Below are 22,924 nucleotides of genomic sequence, written 5' to 3'. Positions count from 1 at the left end.
TGATATCCCAAGTAGCGATTAATTTCTTCAAATATTCGAAAAGCTTCTTTTATCCATCCCTTGAAATCCTTTCCTTTTCGCCTTTTATCCTTGTCTACTCCATACCATATTCGCTACTTGGGATATCATAATGTAATAGTCGAGTATACTCACTTGAATTTTGATGGCTAGAAAAAGAACAAATGTTGAAATTGAAGATTTGACCAAATATGACTGAGAGTAAGTGAGAGTGTGAGTGAGGATCCCAGTCAATCTGCGTGGTGTGTAGTGCGACAATTGGGAATACACCCGCCGTACAATACAATATACAATACCTTCCAACCAGAGTCTGCATACTGTGCGTTTAAGTGGAGGGAATGAATGAAGAGTGAAGAATGGCAAGGAGGTTCAAGTGGCGCGTCGGATTTAAGATTTAGGAAGATTAATCGCCGATGATAGCGGTGTTTTATAAACGTCGGAGGGCTTTGGGTACGCGCGTCATATCCATATTGTAATTGTGCACTCGATAGAAATAATATATAGCTTGATCATCATGCATATTTATACAGATTGCCCGGAGGTAGATGATATGACATATACTATACAATGTATATTTATACATTAAAAGTTTCAACCCATTTCCCAACTTCTCCAGCTGATTCTTTCATTAAATTTTCATCCCAAAAACCTCTTACAAAACTATATTTATTAACATATAAAATAGCAATTTCACTAAAAATCTTTTTTAATTTATTTATATAAATTTTAATTGAATTAATTAAATCATTTATCAATTCATTTTGTTTTAAAAAATGATTTTGATTTTGATTTTGAAAAAAAGGTAAAATTGAATAAATTAATTGACTAAAACTTAATATATACCAATTTAAAATTTTCCAATCAATTTCACCATTTTCTAAATTTAATTTTAATCCATTATTTAAAATTATTAATTTTTTGAAAATTTCTTTTTTCTTTTCTTCTTCTTCTTCTTGTTTTTCTCCATAATTTAATTTTAATAAAATTCTTTCATTTACTAATGATTCTAATATAATTGATAATGGAATGAGAAATTCAAATGAATTTAAACGTCTTTCTTTAATTTTATTTGATTCATTTAAATATCTTTCTTTTGGAATTAATGTATAAAGTATATTTAATAATTCATTAATATATTCTTTATCTTTTTCTAAACCTAATATTATATCATTATTACCAGTATTATTAAAAGATTGATTAAGAGAATTTAAATTTGAATTTAAATTTGATTTTGAGTTTACTGCTGAATCAGATATTGAATAATGTAATTTACCATTATTATTATCGTTCTTCTTAATATAATTATTATCAGGTTTAAGAGATTGTGATCAAGAATTAGGTAAATGATTAAATGATGATACTTTTCTTAATAATTTATTTGAATCTTTTGAATTCAATTTTGATTGTTTAATTTGTTGAATATCATTTATTGAATGAGTTTTATTATGTCCTTGTTTATATTTATTATCTTGATTTTGATTTTGATTTTGATTTTGATTTTGATTTTGATTTTGAGTCGATTTAGGATTCAATTGATTTATATTTTGTGATTTATTTCCTGATGAATTTCTTGCAATTTGACCAGGTTGTAAACCCATAGGTAGAGTATAAGGTAAACTGTATATAGGTTGAGGAGAAGATCTATTAGTCTGCGATTGAATTGGTACGTTTAGTTGTGCACTCATTTGAAATGTGGGAGCAGGACCAGGTCTAATTCCCATACCCATTAATTCTTGATGACCTACTCTTCCACCATTATTAGGCAATGAGGGGATAAGTCCTCCATTCAATAAAAAGTCTAAAGAAGGTTCGTTTTTTGAATGGGTTCGTACCATCTTGCTCCAGTCAGATTCGATTCACTCGAAATTTCGAAAAATGAAAAGAATCTGATCAAATCTTATGGTAAATGCTAATCCGCATCAAGATCAAAAGGTCAGTATGATAAGCAAACAGGAGCGATCAGAACTAGCTTTCGTCCATAATAATGATCTAGGTGTAAGTGTTTTCGCTGTTACTTATACATCCTTTGTTCAGTAATGTCGAAAGGACACCTGAGTGCCTTTGATTGTGAAGCTGTCCTCATCTGGTAAGTAGTCCTATAGCCAGATGAAGAGCACTGTTGATAAGCATACGCGAAAGGTACGTATGCATACTGATCATATCCTTCGATAATTTTCAATCGGAAACTCAGGTTGTGTGACGTCAACGTTCCGCCTAAATGTCAATACCATAGTTCTTTCTGTACTCTTTCACAGCTGCTAATTCCTTCTCATAACCACCCTTAGTTTCCAAATAAGCTATAATGTCTTTTAAGTTTAACAGAGCTTCAATTGGTATACCAAATTCTTCCTCGACTTCTTGGACTGTAGACTTAATGGTATTTTGTCCCTTTTCTTGTCTGTCTACTAACTGGACTACACCGACCAATTTGGCTTCGGGTTGAGTTTTGATAATGTCGATCGCTTCTCGGATTGCCTTACCACTTGTGAGGACATCATCAATGATGACAATTCGGCCTTTGAGAGGTGCTCCGACAAGTGCTCCTCCTTCTCCGTGCTGAATTCGTTTTTCAGAGGCGAGAGACGTATGAAGGACGGTATTTTTTCACAATTGATTTAGCCGGATTTTTAATTACAAGGATTGAATATTTCGTCGAGGATAGGTGAAATTGGAGCAATGGGAATATGATGCGTCATTTTCATATTAGCTTTATTCGGCTTCTCTTCCTGAGATATTCTGATACAGTACGCTCTGCCTCGACTTCAAGAGCGCCCCTTCCGCATGGCTGGATTCTCGCCATGGGCGATGATTACAGGTAACGCTGTTCTCTCAATGATGATTGGCTTTGTTTCACTTACATCTTTTTTCTCTTTTCTGTTGTATGCGAAACCAACTTCCCTTCCTTGTCTACTTAAATCTACAGCAGTGATAGCAGCCAAAGCTATACCTTTATAAGCTGGACCAAAAAGTACATCAAATTCAGGAATACGAGATGAATTGAGAATTTTAGCATAAGCTTTTGAAGTGGATGAAAGTAATGATCCGGTGTAAAGTAATCCTGCATTGAAGAAGTATGGTGATTTTCTATTTGTGAGAAGAACAAATAGGGTCGTCTCAATTTTTCAGTTCAGATCCTCAAGGTTACATTTATGAACTATTGTAACTCACCTTCCGGACTTTAAAGTGAATTCACCGAAAAGAAGTACACCATTTTCAATAGCTGCTTCGATGAAAGTTACTTTTTCTTGACTGAGACTTTGAGCTGATGCCATCTTGACTGATTATAATTTGTCTGTGAATTATACATCGTGAAAGAGGAGAAGAAGGAGAAGAAGAGAAAGAAGAAAAAGGCAAGAAGTCAATGATGAGCTGAAATATCTGATATTATCGAAGGGAAAATGATTCCTTATCTCTCTCCTGCCAAAGTTAAGTTTATTTCGGTCATATCCGCCCAAGTGGTCTTTGCTCTTTACGTAATTTTGAACCTTTTGCTCCTAAGCTTAATTGCGAATCCCCGTTAGCTGATTGAAGCCTACATCTACGCGATTCAAGGTTAATCCGACACATGATATCAACCTCATATGTCTCTTATTTCATTCTTAAACTTACCATATACTTATCATAAACCCACTAATCATCATCTGAGCCTTTCAACATGGATCTCGACAAATCACTAGACGACATCGTAGCTGAAAAGCGAAATGCTAACAAACCACAATCCCAAAATAGAAAGGCTCCAAGAGTGAGCAATGGTACTGGAGGTGGAAATGAAAGAAGGTCAAATAACAGTCCTTATAACGTAAGTCAACTCATAGTCTACCTCTGAGCAGCTGCTGATAATCATGAGGAATGATTAGAGACCACCACCAAGATCCACAGACGAAAAATGGGTACATGATGCTTATCAAGGACCAGGTCGATCTGGAGGTGGAGATCGAAGAGAAAGGTCTAATGTTAATCTAACTGGTACTGGAGCCGGATTCACTGGTATATCAACTAGGATTGAAGTAATTGGATTACATTATGAAGTTACTCCAGCGGATCTAAAGGTGAGCCTGATTCTGCGCTGATCTCTCCCGAGTCAAGCTGATGAAGTATTGGATTACAGGGTATTTTCTCACAGGCTGGTACACTTGTACAAGGACCTACTATACGTGTAAGCGATTGAATCTTCCATCATTCAACTTCAGATCATCTCGAATGAGGTCGTCCATCAAACAAGCGAAAATATCACAACTTCGTCATTCGAGGAAAATGAGAATTTGTAACTCGTGTTCTGGACAATCAGTCAAAGGGATAGAATTTTATGCTTATGCTCCGCTTCCTTCTTGTCCCCTCTTGGTAAGCTAAAGAGTCAATATTGTCGCTCCTCAGGCGAAATCTAGCTTATATACTGATGCTATCATTGTTACAGATCATTACACGTCAAACAGTACGATAGATCAGGTCGATCAAAAGGTGAAGCAACGATGGAATTCGCTTCTCCACAACAAGCCAAAATTGCCATAAACAAGTTCGATGGTGCTATGACCAAGGGTGAGTTTGCGCACGTCACTACTAACTTCAAGCAGGAATGAGTATTGATGGATATGAGACAGGTCAAACGATCTCGATCAGGTTACTTGCTCCTATTGTAGCTAAACCTCGACCTGGACCAGGTGGACCAGGCCCAGTCGGTGCAGGCGCAGCCAGTGGTCAATCTCTGCTATCGAGGATTCAAGGTGGAAATGCTTCCGCCGGTGGACCTGGACCTCAGAGAGGCGGTAGGGGAGGAAGAGGAGGGTAAGTCGGCCCGTTTCAAGTGAAGAACTGTAGGGACCAAGCTTATGGATATACTTTAGACCAAATCGAGGTAGAGGTGGACCTGCTGGTGGAAGAGGGGGAAAGAGGGGTCCGGCAACTACAGGTGATTTGGATAAAGAGCTTGATAGTTTCATGAGTAAAGACTCGGTAAGTTTGGTTTTTACCTTGGCCGAAGCTGCAATTCGTCGACTATCAGCTGATTCCATGCCTAGACGAATGCTGGCGATGTTGAGATGGCTTAAATACGACATGATTTGATCTAAATTGCGATGCATTCAACTAAACTGCTTGGAACACTCCATGCGCTATGTCTCCCAGACTAATGACTGCTTCTTGAAGACTTGAACTTTCAAGCGAGTCTTTCTGACATCTAGCGCCGGGATAGGTGGTGTGTACAGTATAATCCACCTTACCCTCAATTAAGACTGTCAAAACATCTTCGTTCAAATGGGAGCCTGATGTACCATAATATTCACAATCTCAGATTCATCAAAGTGATATCTACTGTGGGAAATCTATAATTGATCTGTGTGTGCTATTTAATGAACATGATGATTTGGGGTTTAAATAACAGCAAATCAATGGAATTGAAAGCTGAAAACACATTAAAGCATGTTAAATCGTAATTGAACATCTAAACAGGACTTCTTGCTCTTCCTCTTAATCCAGTATGTTGTGCTTTCTCGCCACTTAACGCAGCAAGACTATTTCTAACTTCTACTAGACCTCTTTCAAGTAATTCATCAGCACCTACACCAACTCGACCAAGTGTATCATTCTCTTTTACGAAAATCCATTCGTCAGGTGTACTGAATGGTCTTGCTGTTATAGCAGCGAGCTCTTCTCGAATTATGTTGTTTGTAAAGAAGTCCTATAATCAAAATGTCAAAGATTCATTTTTTCATTCAAAACATAGATGAATATTGAACTTACCAAATTTAAATCATTTTTATCGTATCCAAATGGATTTTCAATTTCAGATCCAATTTCAGCGAAACCAAGAACGATATAGGAAGTGATCTAATAACCATATTTCAGTATACAATTTCGTTTGAAAATTTCAGATAAAATTCGTGAGAGATTGAATGTTCAAAAAAACTCACAAGAACAGCAGGAATAGTTATCCAACCAAAACCAGAATCATAAAGTTGAAAAGGTAAAACTAAACAATAAATCCAAGTAACTTCCCAAATATGTGCACTATAAGTAAAAGGAATTGGAGTAGTTAAAATTCTTTCAAGATTTGATAAAGATTCAGACATTAAATATAAAGAAGAAAATAATGAATTTAAAGTTGGTACATCAATTAATTTTCTTTTTTGTAAAATTGAAATAAAACAAGACATAAACATTGTAATTTCTAAAGGAACATTTTGACCTACACCACCTGAATTTCTTTCTTTTCTCATTTTTTCTTTCATTAAAATTCTACCTTGTGCTTTATATCTTTGTTTTTTTGTAACTAACCATTTAAATGGAAAAGTTTCTGAAAATCTAAATTTTGGTGGATTTCTTGATGGATTTAAAATTGGTCTATTCTTATTTTTAATTTTAATTTCAATTTCATTTTTTATTGAAAGTGTACTTGTATTTAATGAATTTTTAGATGTATTTAATGGTTTTAATTCTGTTGAAATTGAATTTTGATTTGAATTTAGTGTAATTGAAGATGATTTATTATGTTTATTTTGAGAAGGAAATCTACCTATAGCAATATTTGCATCTTCGGAAGAAGGGATACCGGATGGAAGATGTAAAGAAGGGATAAATTTGACTAGATCATATAGGTCTTCGTATAGGCTATTGAAACCCTCCCATGATTAGATAGAATCCTTATACACGGGATATCTGATCGATTGAAACCGAATGAACCTACATGCCCTCCTCGCCTCGCAGGTAGTGCTTGACCGCCACAGCAAACGCCAATCCCATTCTGACTACAGTAGCTTTCTCAATAACTGCTCTCGTCTCTTCGTGAGCTCTTTGTTGTTGATCATCAGGTGGACTTGCTCGGATGGCATCGGGACCTAAAGGCGGAAATTTGGGTAAGTCGGATTAGGCAATCTTGAAATCTTGGAACCTATGAGACGAGTTGAAGCTTAGAATATGACTTACAGTGTATCCAGACTAATCTTGCCCACGTTCTATTAGCTTGAATAATTTGTGTCCATAATTTACGACCTTCCGAATATTGAGCATAAGCTGAAGAGGTACTGCAACGAAACGATAGTCGTCAGAAGTAGGCTCGATTGAGAGGGGAAGTTGAAGGATCGAGATAGCCCTGTACTTACCGATAACTCAGTGTTAAACCTAATAATACACCTAAAGCAGTCAACAAAGTAGATGGAACAGTCATTTCAGCTTTTGTCTTTTCATTGATTAATACAATTGCTGTTGTCCAACCTCCAATAAATAAAAGAGAAGGCCATATTCTAAAAACAGCAGTAGCTGTTAAAGCTTGAAATAAAAGTATAGCTGATTTATGTGGTCTATGACTTAATAAATCGAGATCAGGTTGAGAAATGAAATGATCATCTAAAGGTGTATGTGACATTTTGTCATTCATCATTTTCAGAGGAAAGAAGAGTGGAAGCGAATGATCAAGCCGGGATATATATATATAGTAATATGGTATTGAACAGGGTAAAGAGGATATGAGAGTTCAGGCTTCAAAATAGACTATCAGAGTGCTATTTCTATCTAGTATGTAGTGCTATGTGACAAATGTGAATACAAAGACAAGGGAGGGACACTAGTACGGTAGAAAGGATATTGTTACTTCATACTTTTAACACCTGTATGGAATTGTGCAAAATACATCTTTCATTAAGAGCGACTTGCTGCACTTCTCAATTTGTTCACCTGCCAAGATACGATAAACCGTCAACAGACTCGCTCCCCAGGGTCGAGAGCGATCATAAATGTGTGCCAGTCTCATTGCGCATTCGGTCTCATTATGGACACTCACTCGCTATGTATCAAGTCTGGACTCCATATAAAGCGGATCAAAGCGTCGATCAGAACATAATAAAGGGGTAGACGATCAATGCGTTTCACATCAAGATGATACATTTTCCACGTGCTTGTTTCAGCTGACTGGACCGGCGGGTACGAGTAATGTTCACCTCATACGCGTCTGACTTTCAATTTAGTCACAGTTATTCTGACTGTTCCTTCTTCCTTCCACAATTATCTTATCGATTTCTTCAATGTGAGACCACCATCGCGCCTTCGTCTACTAAAGTTCATGACTTGCCTGTGACCAAACATGCCGTTGTCCTCATCGTTTCATACGTTATCTCAGGTTGACAAGGAGTCAAGACAACCGAGAGAGAGAGATCTGTGAGTGACTGTCTTAGTTAGATTCCTTTCATCACTGGAAGACAGAAGTAAGACTCGTCTTGTAATTCCATCGTTGTCTCTCTTGTCTCACTTGCACATGAAATCCGCCTGATCACTTATTTCAAATTCTCGATCTAGACCGTTCTCGCGACCCTATAGCAGACAACACGAATATATGCCAATCGCTTCAGCAGCTCGAAATACAACTCGACAGGACGGTAGGAAGATATGGCGAGAGCTCAGCGATCAAAAACAAAAGGAAAGAGAGGAAAAAGAAAAGGCTTTCAGAGAACATATGGGCTTACCGATTGAACCAAGGAGAAAGTCGAAAAGGGACGATTACTGGGACGAAGATTACGTTGAACGTAAACCTGCTACTCTGTATTCTCAGCATGTCAGTCATTCTGTCAGACTATATCCCTTGCTTGTACGATAGCTGACAACAGCGCTGATTGATGGTAGATCGATTCCGCCCCAACGTGGCTCAAAAACGCAGCAGCTCGAAGCGATGCCAAGGGTTTGATGTCAGCCTGGTTGAGGAAGAACGAAGTCGAGCATCGACCTAATCACAGCGGTCACTATGGTAATCAAGGACCAGGTGAGCCTCTGGTTTGCCTAATGATTGCGTGATTCGGGCTGGAAGCACGGATTGAAAGTATATGAGATGTAGGAAATTACGAAGGATTTCCTCCCTTAAGATATCCGGCAGAGCAAGTTCCTCATGTTGCGAATCATCCACCGTATCCCCCCCAACATCAGCCCAGGCTTCCTCCCGCAATCCCTTATCTCCAACGAGACTATCCATACAATTTTCACTTCGACCATCAAGGCCTATACATACTTCCACAGCAACAGCCATCGGTCTATCTGCCCTCTGATCCAATGCATGCATTCCCAACATCTCACCATCAAAACATCGACCACACTTTTCCCGCTAACGGACCCCCTACTCCACTCCAGCAAGGACAGCTTTTCAATGGATACCTTCCAGATGCTGCTTCGACCCCACGCGGTCATCCCACTACTTCTACTGTACAGAGCTACCCATCCTCAGCATCCTCAAGTCGTCAGCGTTTCTTGCCCCCGATACCGATGAATGAGAAAGCTCTCTCACAACAAGCCCCGCTCCCCTATCCCCCAAACCAAGACGACTGTCAACCTGCACGCCGCCAGCTTTTCGAAGCATCCACTGCTGGACTGACTCAGCAACCCAGCGACAAGCTGGCCGTAAATCCCATTCCAGTTCAGCAGGTTCTACAGATCTATCAGAATATCCGCTCTCAGTCTCAGCCTAACCCCAACCTTGCACCACCTATCCTTCAACAGCCTCATCAGGATATTGTGCGTTTCAGAGCGGCTAAGATCACGGAGGCAGCTAGCCAAAGGAAATTGGATAGGCAGGTGATCGAAGACTTAGAGCGAATGGTAGAGTTAGATGCAGACGTAATTGTGAGTCATTCTAGGGGTACTGACGATTCGCCTTGCTGACGCGCCTACTGTATTGATACAGCCTCTGGATGTTCACCTTGTTACCAGTACACGCATTCGGAGAGCTCCAAGGGGCCAAAAAAGATATACCGACAGATACACCGAACAATACGGATATCGCAAAAATGACCTCATCAATTCTTCCTCCGATACCGACTCCTACACTAGCTCGTCAACGACGGAAGAGGACACTTTTGACGATAGAGTCAGATCTCGAGAGACAAGGAGTGGAAAACGAAGGCATTCAGGTCGTCGATCGCGTTTTGAGAGCGATCGCAAGCGAAGAAAACGAGCAGGATATCCAATTTTCCAGAACTCACATACTGACGATTCCTCTACCACATCGAGTTCTGATCAAGAGAATGGTACTGATCCAGAATTTCGTGCTAATCGCTTTATGAAAGAAAGAGATATTCATCATTCGAAACGACCTCTTGTGACAACGGAGAATCTATTCGACCCTGATGAATTTGACAGAGACAAACGCGGAAGTCATCGGCGACGAAAAACAAAACCTATTCAACCCCTTTCTGCCATAGCTGATAATGTTATGATCCCACCTAACATCCCGGCGGTGATTAAAACAGTAAAAACGAAAGCACGACCTGGAAGAATGGTCAAAAAACAAACGACTTATACAACTGACACCGGGGAGGCTGAGCCCCTAAAACGTGCTAACCCTTTCATCGCAAGAAAGAGACCACGTAATGTCTCACCTACAAATACGGAAGCTTTTGAAGATATTCAAGGGTTTTCCGATGAAGATGTGACGATGGAGGAAGACGGGATTGAGATTAGTCAAAGTCAAGAAATTGCAAATACTCAAGAAAGAAGAACACGATCCGAAAGAAGATGGCTGGCTAAATCTGATGAGAGGGAAAGGTTATCAACGGTAGACGAAGAGGATGAACAACAATTCATTCAAGGTCAAGCTAAAGAGGGAGATAATGTAGGTAATCGTGTTGTTATTGCTGGACAAGCAAGATCGAAGGAAGAAGAAGAGCAAGCGAAATTCTGGGGTAATGGAGGCGATTTAGGTTTCAAAGTATGGAGAGATGAATATTGACCGATTTCATATTGACAATATACTGAATAGTGGGTAAGGTTTATTGATTAAATGATGTTCATTCACTTTCTCACTAGATATGTATAGCAATGTATTTAGCCATAAACACTCCTACATGTATACACGATGCATGGTATGACATATAAATCTGCTTCCTATTAAAAAGGAAACTGTCAGACCAAATTCTTTGTAATTCTATGTTTTAATCAATCTTCTTATCAGTATCAAGTACTAAAATTTCACTTGAAATTTCGAATTTCCCTGATTTATTCAATCTATCAATTAAGATATCTCCCATAGCTATGGATGGAGTTAACATTCCACCTTTTTTGGCTGGAGTAGGTAATTGATCTTTAGATAAAACTAAGGATAAAGCTGATTCTGCTAATAGATCTATATCCCAAAAGAAAAATGATAATAATCACAATTCAGGACAACTCTTTCTATTCGGAAAAAAAAGGTATAACTTACAACATGTATTAAGGTAACCTGGATCACCTTGACCTTTAAAAGTAGTTATTACTTTTACATTCTTTCCATTAGGTAATGAAGTGGAACTTGATAAATTTTCAACAATATATGAAGCTTTAAACAATTGTCTAAAAAAAAATTACGTTTTAACAACGAAAAAGTAATGTTTCAAGTTTTTGTTGTATAAAAAAACGAAGAAAAAACTTACTCATCTGATACTCCTTCTCCAGCTTTAGGTAAAAAATAACTACATATATTTCGAATCTATAAATGTAATCAAATTTCAAATGGAAATTAGTTATTAAAAAGAACAATGATTATATAGTTTTTACCAATATATTGGAACTTACAAATTTTGATGAATAAAATAAACCAAATAAGAAAAAAAGACAAAATGATATAAATGATGAACCTAATTTACCATTTCCAGTTTCCATTGATTCTTCATATTTCATTATTTTACCATATTTTGGTATTTCATTTTCATTTACATTTTCATTTAATGAAAATAAATTAGATAAATATTGAGTTCTTCTAATTATCGTACGATTATATGGATACATAAAGAAAAATGAACCAAATCTTTTTTGTTTATTTGGAATTTCTAATTTATATATTAATTTAGGTATTGTTGAATTGGATTTAATTATCATTCCGTCTTAAATCAATAAAGAATAAATTATAAATTAATTTTTCAAACAATTCATTATGAGATGAAAACAAAAAAACTCACCACTTGGTATACAATCGTATTCACCTGATCTTCTTTTATCTTTTGGTAATTCAGCAACAGCATACATAGATTGTATTGTACCTCCAGACATTGAACCTCCTTTTATTTTAAAGAAAGATTGTGAATCATTTATTGTCAATTCAGGATATTTAGCTTGTAAAGTCTTATGAGCTAAATAAAGAGTTAAATCCCTAAATCGAACAGATAAAACAAAATTAGCTTTGAAATTTGTCTACATTGTCACGCCTTACTTGTAATCATTGGAGACAAATTCAACTTACGAAGGAATAGAATCAAATCCACATGAAGGAATTATGCAAGATTTTGATTTAATTGCTAGATCATTATATCTCGGTATAATATCTGTTGCTAACCATGATGATTCTCCACATAAATCGACATAATGTTTACCGGTCTTAACACATTCTCTGTAAAGAAGTAGCAGATTAGCAATCATAGAAGCTTTATCGTATCTTCACACTATCGACTGACCTGATCAAAGCTTCTGCATTATGCCATCTGAAAGGACCTAAGAATGTAATCAAATTAGTATGGCTAAGAACATTATTTTGCTCTAGACTCAGTTGTACTTACCAGCAAGATTTACCACTACATCTCCCTTTTCTACTAAACTTTTCACACCATCTTCATCGTTTAATTGACAAGCAACTATCTCTCTGGGGTAACTGAGTTTGACATTCGTACTTTCCAATTTCTCTTGATTACGTCCTGCTAAGATGAATTCAAAAGATGCTTTGTCAGGATGATTATCAAGATAAGCTAATAATTGTCGAGCAGTAAATGAAGTTGCACCGTAAATGATCAAAGTCGGTTTTGAGCTAGGCTTATTTGCAGGCGCCATATTTGTAAGAATGTTCAACACTACAATGAATAAATAGGAGTATAATTCGTCTTGTGAAATTTCAATTCAATGGGCTGAAGAAATCTTTATATTTTAAGACGATCGCTAAGCGTTAAATAGTATTGCAAGGTATATAAACATATACCAAACTCTCGTCCCCTATTAATAGATTGCTCGGAATTCCTGAATTATCGGAAACATTGATAAAAAACTAGCAGAGGAGGGGAGGATGTATCCGTAAAATACAACTCCGAAGCAAGATCCATTCGGCAATTCCTGCCTATATCTTTTTAACACTTGCCGCACATAACGAGATGTTTGAAGGCGATGACGAGGGATGCATATTGTGTCGAGATTAACACTTATCATAAGTGCCTGACATGGTGAGAAATCCGATTAAAGCGGAAACTTAAATTCTTTTCTGTATTTTGACCATCTATCTATAACCATTCATGTGTTATGGGCCACATATGGTCGATTCCTCGTGCAGCTTTAAAAATGCATGTGAATCATCTTAATTAGCTTAAATAGAACACATCAGACGTTTGTGACATTGAGATGGACGCACGAACGTAGGTCTGTAAACTTGTGACATCAATTCATTTCGGAGATTTATCAGAAAATGGAGATCTGTATCGACGGTTTTACGCATCTTTCTAGGGTATCGTGAATCGCTAACCGAAATGATAGTCGAAAGTCGAAATCATGATCAACCCGACGTTCCCTGTTAGACAATTTTCTGACTATCAAATCAATCTATCATAGATATGTAAGGGCAAGTATTATGTTTCATATACCTTGTTCGGATCATATCTTGATCATCTAATCAAGGATTCATGGAATTTGAAAGACGTTCAAAGGCATTGAATGTCGACTTACCTCCTTCTTGGGTACGAAAATAATGGGTTATTGCCTTGAAGCACGGACATCCTTTGTCAAAAGACTAATATAAAATGACCAATATATTGAATATATTGATCATAGACGATGTACGCTTTGATCGCTTTGAGCCATGTTTCTCACGGACTTGATGATCATTTTCAGGATTCTAATACTTCTGATTAATCCATCAACTCAGAACCCTTAGACCAAGTTTTGATTTGAACACAGAGGGTAAACACTACTGAAACACGTTGTACGATATTACATCAAACTTCATCATTGTGTATTGTACGAGATGACTCGAATAACCCATCAACATTATGACCATCGACCCCGAAGGCGATCAGTCTTTAGGTCAATTATCGGAAGCGAAGATTATTGGGTATCCATGAAGACGCGAAACTTTCCATGGCCATCAGCGACGATCACGCGTGAGCCGATGAAGTCAGATTATACATGAGAACGAGACATAGCTTACACAGAGAGGAGGACATAATCGAGTGTGGTCGACAGATCAGCCTCCTATCATACAACGTTCACCTATACAACGTACACAAAGACCCTTCATTGAACTGCTCGTCAAATCGATCTTGAAGAAAAGACCCTTCAAAACTGAACTGCTCGGCAAATCGATCTTGAAGAAAAAGAAGACTTCCGCTCTCTCTCTTGATGCTCGACAATGAACTCACTGCTGTCGTTAATTCAATGCCGTCCATATGCACACCGATAACATCAAGAGCGGTCCCTCGTATACGTAGACGGAGTATGATCGAATTGCCAGTCAGATCTGCGGTGTTGGCGGAAATATTACAGAAGCGGGGAGTCATTACAATTGAGATTGAAGGTAGTATAGTAGAATTCGTAATCAAGGCATGGAAGGAGGGTAAAACGGTCAGAAATTGGTGTCAAGATATCCAGCAAGTACTCGAGGCGGTAATCCACCTCTCCTTTTGACATATGGAGTTGGTAACTGTAGACTAATGCCTTGTTCGTTATAGGTAACCATTACTGAAACACTTGAGAAAGTTGTTGGCTCCCCTTCTTTCTTAGCATTGCTTCCTTTCGTTAATCTTCCCTCAATCGCCTACCTTGCAACAGCTGAGCCCCCCTTCCCACCACCGTTAATACCATCGGAGTCCTTGCGAGATATCAGTCTTTCGCATCTTACCGAGGCTCTTACTGAGTTGCTCCTACGGAATCAAGCAGGCGGCAGTCGCCCATTCTGCGATGAACCGTTAATTCACGAATTATGCCTCTCGTATATATCATCGATATGGCGAAAATCCTCTTTGCATCCGAGAAATACAGAGAGTATGATAGATAGCATAAGCAAGGACCTAACGGAAGTTGAATTTGAGGTAAGTCACATTTCTACATTTTCAATAGACCAGATCTTACTCAAAAATAAGCTTAAACTTAAAACGCTGTTTGGTCATGCTGAATCTTTTTTTGGTTAGTTACGATTGAATAGCGGATCATCCCATACGATCGACAGCATCTTACAGATCTTTCACGACTTCAGATTTCACCTCGGGTTTGTGACTTCTTCTCAGCTAATTACTAGGATATATTCCAAGTCACAACATGCACTACTCGCTTCCGGTTCAAGCTTCACTGAATCCCTCAATCTTGAAAACGAAGCTGCGAATGCAGAACACTTCTATGGCGTACTTTGTGCCTGGGTTGATCGAAGACTCTCTGTTGGACTTTCCTACCATACCGTTATTTCAGAATTAAACGATGTCAAGTCAAAGCTGGAAGATATCGATCATCAAGTGCTCATTGAACAGATTCTTGGATGTAGATTTAGTGCTTTAGGAGAAAGAGCGAATGAAGGTCTCTCTACGGATCAGTCTGGCCTACTTTGGTGCTCACCTTCCTCTCCGACCAATTCTATCACAAATCATTCATCCACTTCTCAGCCTCAGCATCTGTATTCTCAGCTCACTTCACCAAGCCTGACCTCTCTTTTTACTTTCAGAATGGGAAGGAAACGGTCGTTGACTTCACACGCGCCCAAATGGCTGTATCACAAACGTAATGCCTCATCTCCCAATAAACTTCGTGGTCGCAATAGCGATCAGTCCCGACCAACTTCAAATTATTTTCCAGAAGTACCCCTCGCCACAGGCTCTGACGGCAATAATAAGTCGTCATCTGATATATCTTTCGAATTTCCTCTCAGTGATCACACAATCCGACTATCCACAGTATCTTCAGCCACCAATCAATCGAGACCGCAAACGACCTTCAAAGATGTTCTCACTTCTTCGCTGATGTCCTTAGCAGATCCCGAGGATGTACGAACGGTCTTGCTCAATCAGCTGATGGAGATGCGATATCACATACATGGACATGAGGACGAAGGATGGTTTCTAGGCGGAGGTAGAGAAGAAGCGGAAGAGCTGATGTTGCATCTCGAGAAAAAGATGATAGGCAAAAAGGATCTCATGGGGTTTAAGGGTATCTTTGACTCGATGCGATCGGCCTTTGACCTTCCACCATCGATAGATAGCAACCGTAACACAAACACCATGACAACGTACTCGATTAACCATCAGGGGACCGGAAGCAGGACAGTAGATCAGTCGGAAAATAGGTCGACATTAGATCTCGATAGGTTTTTCGACGAAGTGGCAAAATTACCTGATACCATTCAGCAATGCAGTGTCACGCATATCGACGCAGAGCACCAGCACCATCAAGAGAGCAAAGGAAAACAAACACATAAGCGTCGAAGTGATACGTTATCGCTCGCCACAAAGCGGGATGAAGGCAATCTCGTCACAGGAAGGGAGTCTGGCAGTACTTATTCTATGTCAACGATGACATCCTTCCTTACCACCGAATCTACGGATGAAACCAGAATTTCGTCTTTCGAGATACAAGAGGCTCATAAAGAGTATCAGGAAGAGATCAAAGCTATAGAATATCATTTTCCCTTACCACCGTCAACTCCACCGCACTCTTCTGTAGCCAATGAAGCGGGGATCGGGAAGCTCGTTTTATCTGCTTGGCAGCCTGATTTCAGCGAGTCGAACGAAAGATATACCAGGTTACCTCCTCGGATCAATGACTCCAGACGAGGTCGAACGAGGAGGACGTCCGTCAAAAAGCATTCTCAAGAGGGGTCGTCTACCAGGCCCTCACCACGAGATGAAACTTTGAAGCCGTTGCCGCCAAGTGAGGCTATCGTGGATGTAGTTGACGCATATTCTTCGGCTGAACCTTTATCGCCATTGTCTCCATCATTAAAATCCGCTGAAGACTCACCCTCACGATCGACCTTTGATACTCACATCCTTACACCAACTTCCGTCCGATATCCTTACATGCTTGAAGACCACCACCAAGCGCTGTCTACCTTATCATCTCAAGCGACACTCTTCAATCCCCACGATACACCGTCTCAAACCCAGACTCTCAACCGTCGAAGGGCTTCATTGGGTCAGACCGATAAAAATCGTAGACAGATGCATAGACATTGTGCGGTTTTCGATGGCAAAGTATCTCCTTCTAAAGAACTCAATAGTCTCAGCATCGATGTGGAGAAAGATCAAGCAGATCTTGATCCGATAACGCCTATCATGAGAGCGATTCATCTTTCAAATGATTCGGATGAAAATCTTTCTCGATCTACTTGCAACCCTCGGACGGAGGAGGGTAATGAAGATACAACTCCTAAGGTGCAAATCAAAAGAAGTTCTAGAGTAGCGAATACACCAAAAAAGAAGTTGTCTTTCATGGGTAAGCCCATAATGAGTGATACCTTTCTGGCTAGTCGGTCCCGCAAATCGAATGTGGAAAAGAAACTTGCGCGTACTTCCCCGGTACCTTTGACGGAGGTCCTGGCCTTGTTTGCGCAGCACCAACACGAGAAAGAACTCAGCTCCTACCGAGTCGAGGCAGGACTCATTCACATGATAGAGATCGAGCGGTCGCGCGTTGAAAACGCTGGAGAAGAGTGGGATGAAGCGAAGAAAGGGAGAATGAAGTGGCTAATTGAACAAGTCGCTGTCATCGTAAGTCGACTTTGCTCGCGAAAACGAACGCTGCAGATTGTGGACGTGTCAGCTGATCACAGTAGCTCTCTTGTGTATGCAGTCAGTAGCTAATATCCATTTGAATTTGCTGTAGCTTGGTGACCCAATATACGTCGCACCGATATCGCGAGTGATTGACTCCTTAAACAACTGTTCTCAACTCAACCTTTCTCAACTCAACCTTTCTCAACCCCGTTCTCCTTCTCCGCAGATCGAACAATCAAGACCATCTGAGGTATTTCCGTTTTTCAAAAGACCAACATTATCTCGTTACCAATCTCAACCACAATTCTCAACATCTTTCTTATCTTCGCCACCTCGCCCTGAATCTATTCGACCTAATATTCTCAAACGCCACACTCAACAATGTTTAAGTATTACTTCACTCGATTCAGCCCCTTCTATTTATTCATTACCAAGTGCAGACGGCGAAGAAGAAACAGAATTGGAAATAAATAAGTATCGAACGGATTTCCCTGCACCAAGTATACGAGGTATGTTGATAAATTCAACAGCAATTGAAAGGGAAGATACAGAGAAAAGGAATATGAGATTATCGAAAGGGTATGAAGAATGGGATATTCCTATGCCACAACGTCTCGAATGGCCTATTCCTATACCTCATATACGTCATGTTTATTCCGATAGACGTAAAAACAATGACGGAGTATGGGAAAGTGAAAGTCCTAGTGAAGGTGGTGGAAGTGTGGGAAGTAAAGGAAGCACAGACACTTTTGGAGTAAGATAATTAGCGTTTTTCTGCTTTTTCTGGAGATGATCGAGTTTTATATGAATCTATATGCACATTTTCAATCCCACTGCTTTAAGTATGATGCAAGAAATACGAATCAACGAAATCACGATCACAATGAAATATTTCCCAATTAATACCATTCATTCAAATAAGACAGAACTAACAATTACGTATTAAATCAAATTATCAATGAAATACAATTAAATTAATTAAATATCAATTTCCCAATAATTCTCCCTTTTCGATATGTTTCCCAAACTAACCAAAAAGAAAAAACCAAAAACATTTATTTTATTATAACAATTCTTTTTAAATTCTAGAATTTCTTGATTTATTAGATTTATTACTTTTAATACTATTTCTTTTTTTTAATTTTACTTCATCTTTTTTTTGTTGTCTTTCTTTTTCTTCTGAATTTAATGCATCCCATTTTTTATCAATTTTACTTAAATTTTTTCTAATTTTTGAATAATTTGGATCAAGATCATCTTCATCTGAAGTATCTTCTCTCATTCTACCTATTCTTGTACTCCAATCTTCTTTAATTCTTTCAGGTTCAGGTGAATTTGGTCTTTCTCCTTTAAAAATTTCTTCATTACTATTTCCATTTCCATTGCCATAATCTGAATTAGGTGGTTGATAAGCATTATCAGTTGTTTTACCACCTTTTGTTATAGGAGGAGGAGCTTTTTCAACTATTGGTGAATCTGGGATTGCCATTCTGACTGATTTTCTCCTTGAGACTGTACTTGCTGTTTCAATATTACTTCCTACAGCAGATGAAGGTGGAGGTACAGAAATATGTCCAGGTGGTGGAGCTCTATTATTACCATTACCCGTAAAAGTTGGTCCAGCTTCAACTGTATGATCACTTGCTGTATCATCTCCATCTCCGTCCTCTACATACCTGCCTGCGGTAGCAATTTCACCAGCTCTTCTTACTTTCTCGTTCTCCACAACCTTGTAACCCATATCATCATCTTCATCCGCACTTGATCCTTGACCATCTTCGTCAGACCCATCTCCTTCATTGGCAGATTCGTATATACTGGCTCCGTCCGAGGTCATGGAGTGATAAGAGTTCCTTTTGTTATTGGACGGTGGGATACTCCTTTCCTCAGGTGCAGGCTCGGGTTCAGCAGGAAGTTGAACTGGTCCCGGGGCAGTAATGCTGAACATGGGTTTTGGTGGTTCTTGATGCACGGTAGGTGGAGATGGTGGTAAGGGGGAAGAAGGTCTCAAAGCTGATTTGAGTGGAGGCGATAGCAACCGAGAAGGCGGCAAAGGTGTAGTCGATCGTTTTGGCGAAGTGTCTTTCTCTTTCTTCGAGGTAGCAGGTACTTCATGATCTGACTTGGCTGCAGGAACCTTTTTGACAGAGTTCGACCTCGAGATGGTTCTTCCCAGAGTTGGTATATCTCCATTGGTATGCGCAGCTTGCGATTTGAGAGGTTCAGGGTGGACCAGAGACGATCCCGGTGCTTTGGGTAATTCCATTTGAGGTGTTACTTGAGATTTGGGTGCTTTGGGAACCTCGGGCATCTTCGGCGCATTGCCGTTAACACCATCTACAATTTGCATTATGTTCCTACCTTCTGCAGCTTGTTGAGCAGTGATTGAAGCTCGAGCAATAGATCCGTTAGTCCTAGTCTTCTTCTTAGCTGTGCCGGTTGACTTGACAGTGCCGGTTGATTTGGCAGAAGCAACTGACATGGAGGATTTGACTGTGTTCGATCTGCTCAAGCTCCCTTGATTTGCGGTGGTATTCGCTTTCGCTGATGCAGGAAGAGGGGTCATTGATCGAGGTCGGTTACCAGTGATTGTGCTTTGACTCGAATTCCTCTTCATACCTAAATCAGATTTGGCAGCTGGTTTGGCAGGAATCAGACCGCTTGCAATTGGCATAGTCGAGCTTCTCTTGATACTACCTTTTGGATCCCGTTGATTGTCGATTGACCAAGTACTGTTCCGGTTGTTCGTCACGCTGACAAAGTTACCCGTATCTTCGTCCGACGAAGAGTCATCCCCTCCTCCCCCTCTTCGACCGACGGTACCACCTCGTTTGATATTCGAGTCTGTTCTTGTATGCCATCCACCACCGCTGCTTCGTCTGTTGTGAGCGGATGCTCCATAAGGCGGCGACTCTCGACCGGATCTGCTCTTTCTTGTTGATGACGACCCTTTGAACAACCTACCCAATGAAGCGAAGAAACCTTTCTTCTTTTTCTGGCTTCTTATACTAGATGAGTCTGAATTCGCCCGTCGAGGAGGCGCGGAGTTGTTATGTTGTTCATCCGAGAATGTCCGCCTTAGTGGCTGTCGACCGGTGGGAGGTCGATATGCCATACCGCCTACATCGCTCGCAGCTCGTCTCCCACCAGATCGGAAGTTGGTGGGCTCGTCATCGGAATCATCTCCGTGAAGACCACCTCTTGATGCTCCAATGGTAGACGAGAGTGGTCTAGCCTGAGTGTTAACCGAAGGAACGCCTAAAGGAGATGGTTTAGGGGTAGTTCCACCTCCTCTAGCATGGAGCGCAGAAGCCCTGGATCCAGGACGGTTTTCATGCACAACTAATGTTCCTCCTTGAGCTTCATCCGCTGAACTTCCATCTTCATCTTCTTCTTGAATGCTTCCAGTGATAGAACCAGGTCCGTTCGGGTGACCAAACCCTCGAGGGAAGGGTACTCCTCGATGAGAGGAATCTTCGTAGGCGATTTGTGAAGCAGATTGGGAAGGGGCAAGTGATCCGTTAGAGTCGAGTTCAAATGCATCAGGTGGTAAGTCTAAGGAGACGTGATTAGCCTGATCCGATGATGATGACCCGAAAGAAGCCGAAACATACCTTGTAATCGTTCTAAATCGCGCAGACCCTTCTTAGACTGTTGAACCCACATCCTACCGACGACGTCCATCGCTCTGAATCGTTCTTCCAGTCCACGCATCATTACTTTATTTCGCTCATTCTCAATCCGAACCTCGAGACTTCGTAAATGTTCCTCGCATCCAAGTAATTCAGCTTGAGCGTCGGCTAATTTCCCAGCACGTTTGCCTTCTTTAGTTGATACTGTGCCTGATCCGTTACTACTCATACTAAGTACTGAACTTCTACTCGACTGAGCGGGACCATTGTGAGTTGAATAGCTAGTTGCTAATGCACTGAGATCTGATCTGGTAGGACGAGATTTGGTAGTTTTGATCAAACGAGTCACCAAAATCTCTCGATCTCTTTTAACTCTTGACAATTCCTCTTCTAACAGGTGGATCTGTTTAAGGTCTTTTCTGAATTGATCCAGGGAAGAAATGTACGATGCCCAACCGCCTTGTCCATGGTTATCGACATCAAATCCACCGTGAGGATCATTCATGAGTTCGGGAGAGAGAGGACCTTCAAAAGCAGCATGACGAACAGCTTTACGAATTGGGACAATTACACCTGGAGAAGAGGTCACATATGCGAGTAAAGAGGAAGTCGAAGAGTGGGAATGGGAAATTAAGGTTAAAAGGGAAGTTGAGAGTGATTTTTGTGCATCGCTATTCATTCAAAGTAATTAGTATGTATAGGATGGGAACTTGGAAACGATTGAACATACAGATAGTTGTTTAATAATCGATCACTACTGCTCCTATGAGCGTGGCCTGGTCTTAGGGCGTCCATCGTGATTTATGGCTATTCCCTTTACTCTTCTACAAGCTCGTTATGGTATTACCAGGTGAGTGGGAATTTAGATTGTTGTCTGAGTGAAAGAGAGTAAAGAAAGGGGAAAAGTTATTAACCAACTTGGAATGAGAATCGTCATGAAGGTTTTCAATGATGACGAAACATGAAATGTAAATACATGTTCGGCGACTGAGATGTAAGTAGTAATGATCATAAGTAGTCATAAGATGAGGTAGTACTCGTAGGTTAGTGAGAACATGAACATGCGACTCACTATATCTTACTGTTTTAGTAATTATTTAGATATTAAATTCAGGGACCGACGTCATTCTAATCATGATCGATTAACCGGAATAAGGGTTATCATGCACACATGGAAAAGAATAACACGTCAGAAAGATTTCATCTCAGACTGACTTGCGTATAATTATTTACTTTGCTGCTACATTTGCATGCATTGGATTATAACGATCTTACATGAGGTGCCGTAGAGCGTGTTAGCTATATGATTGCCGTCTGAGAGAACCGGACATGTCCTTAAAGCTTGGGAATCTCCGCTTTAGAACGGTATATCATCACTACGCTGAATTTGGTTTCGTAACAGATGGCTTAACGGAGTATAACCTATCAATCGTTCATTACATCTAGGAGCACTCGATGGCGATGTAACACTACCTTAGATATCTGACTTTTTCTTCAGCTGACCGAGCTCCTGTCAATGCTCGTCTGCAGGAGAGATTTGAAGTACTGCTGGAAACGGCATGAATTCTGCTATATTCTCAGGTGAAAAAATGACGAAAG

At 39.8% G+C, this 22,924-nt stretch overlaps 8 protein-coding genes across 8 annotated transcripts; 3 read left to right on the top strand and 5 right to left on the bottom strand.

Moving 5' to 3' along the window:
• Nucleotides 1-593: 593 nt before the first annotated feature.
• I206_106183 (uncharacterized protein) lies at nucleotides 594-1,853 on the bottom strand (the record flags this gene model as incomplete). Its single annotated transcript, XM_019156734.1, has 2 exons — nucleotides 594-1,307; nucleotides 1,380-1,853. 2 exons carry the CDS (start codon nucleotides 1,851-1,853, stop codon nucleotides 594-596), a joined length of 1,188 nt encoding a protein of 395 aa, XP_019010536.1.
• Nucleotides 1,854-2,232: 379 nt separating this feature from the next.
• Nucleotides 2,233-3,290, bottom strand: I206_106182 (orotate phosphoribosyltransferase; the record flags this gene model as incomplete). The annotated part of the gene is made up of 3 exons (XM_019156733.1): nucleotides 2,233-2,574; nucleotides 2,877-3,102; nucleotides 3,187-3,290. The coding sequence occupies 3 exons, from the start codon at nucleotides 3,288-3,290 to the stop codon at nucleotides 2,233-2,235; spliced, it is 672 nt and encodes a 223-aa protein (XP_019010535.1).
• Nucleotides 3,291-3,673: 383 nt separating this feature from the next.
• On the top strand, nucleotides 3,674-5,063 carry I206_106181 (uncharacterized protein; the record flags this gene model as incomplete). Its single annotated transcript, XM_019156732.1, has 7 exons — nucleotides 3,674-3,817; nucleotides 3,876-4,067; nucleotides 4,127-4,174; nucleotides 4,452-4,554; nucleotides 4,617-4,800; nucleotides 4,860-4,968; nucleotides 5,034-5,063. The coding sequence occupies 7 exons, from the start codon at nucleotides 3,674-3,676 to the stop codon at nucleotides 5,061-5,063; spliced, it is 810 nt and encodes a 269-aa protein (XP_019010534.1).
• Nucleotides 5,064-5,455: 392 nt separating this feature from the next.
• Nucleotides 5,456-7,375, bottom strand: I206_106180 (uncharacterized protein; the record flags this gene model as incomplete). The annotated part of the gene is made up of 6 exons (XM_019156731.1): nucleotides 5,456-5,692; nucleotides 5,755-5,841; nucleotides 5,925-6,621; nucleotides 6,698-6,848; nucleotides 6,937-7,034; nucleotides 7,113-7,375. The coding sequence occupies 6 exons, from the start codon at nucleotides 7,373-7,375 to the stop codon at nucleotides 5,456-5,458; spliced, it is 1,533 nt and encodes a 510-aa protein (XP_019010533.1).
• A 963-nt stretch (nucleotides 7,376-8,338) lies between these two features.
• Nucleotides 8,339-10,717, top strand: I206_106179 (uncharacterized protein; the record flags this gene model as incomplete). Its single annotated transcript, XM_019156730.1, has 4 exons — nucleotides 8,339-8,557; nucleotides 8,626-8,761; nucleotides 8,834-9,612; nucleotides 9,674-10,717. The coding sequence occupies 4 exons, from the start codon at nucleotides 8,339-8,341 to the stop codon at nucleotides 10,715-10,717; spliced, it is 2,178 nt and encodes a 725-aa protein (XP_019010532.1).
• A 202-nt stretch (nucleotides 10,718-10,919) lies between these two features.
• I206_106178 (uncharacterized protein) lies at nucleotides 10,920-12,783 on the bottom strand (the record flags this gene model as incomplete). Its single annotated transcript, XM_070203266.1, has 8 exons — nucleotides 10,920-11,110; nucleotides 11,189-11,316; nucleotides 11,397-11,452; nucleotides 11,539-11,846; nucleotides 11,922-12,112; nucleotides 12,203-12,349; nucleotides 12,414-12,450; nucleotides 12,516-12,783. The coding sequence occupies 8 exons, from the start codon at nucleotides 12,781-12,783 to the stop codon at nucleotides 10,920-10,922; spliced, it is 1,326 nt and encodes a 441-aa protein (XP_070059367.1).
• A 1,587-nt stretch (nucleotides 12,784-14,370) lies between these two features.
• Nucleotides 14,371-18,456, top strand: I206_106177 (uncharacterized protein; the record flags this gene model as incomplete). The annotated part of the gene is made up of 4 exons (XM_019156728.1): nucleotides 14,371-14,598; nucleotides 14,664-15,023; nucleotides 15,123-17,687; nucleotides 17,803-18,456. 4 exons carry the CDS (start codon nucleotides 14,371-14,373, stop codon nucleotides 18,454-18,456), a joined length of 3,807 nt encoding a protein of 1,268 aa, XP_019010530.1.
• Nucleotides 18,457-18,771: 315 nt separating this feature from the next.
• I206_106176 (uncharacterized protein) lies at nucleotides 18,772-22,120 on the bottom strand (the record flags this gene model as incomplete). Its single annotated transcript, XM_019156727.1, has 3 exons — nucleotides 18,772-21,248; nucleotides 21,308-21,996; nucleotides 22,056-22,120. The coding sequence occupies 3 exons, from the start codon at nucleotides 22,118-22,120 to the stop codon at nucleotides 18,772-18,774; spliced, it is 3,231 nt and encodes a 1,076-aa protein (XP_019010529.1).
• Between the last annotated feature and the right edge of the window lie 804 nt (nucleotides 22,121-22,924).

The sequence above is a fragment of the Kwoniella pini genome, chromosome 8 (assembly GCF_000512605.2).
Source record: "Kwoniella pini CBS 10737 chromosome 8, complete sequence".
Lineage (NCBI taxonomy): Eukaryota > Fungi > Basidiomycota > Tremellomycetes > Tremellales > Cryptococcaceae > Kwoniella > Kwoniella pini.
This window is presented reverse-complemented; position numbering and strand designations above follow the sequence as displayed.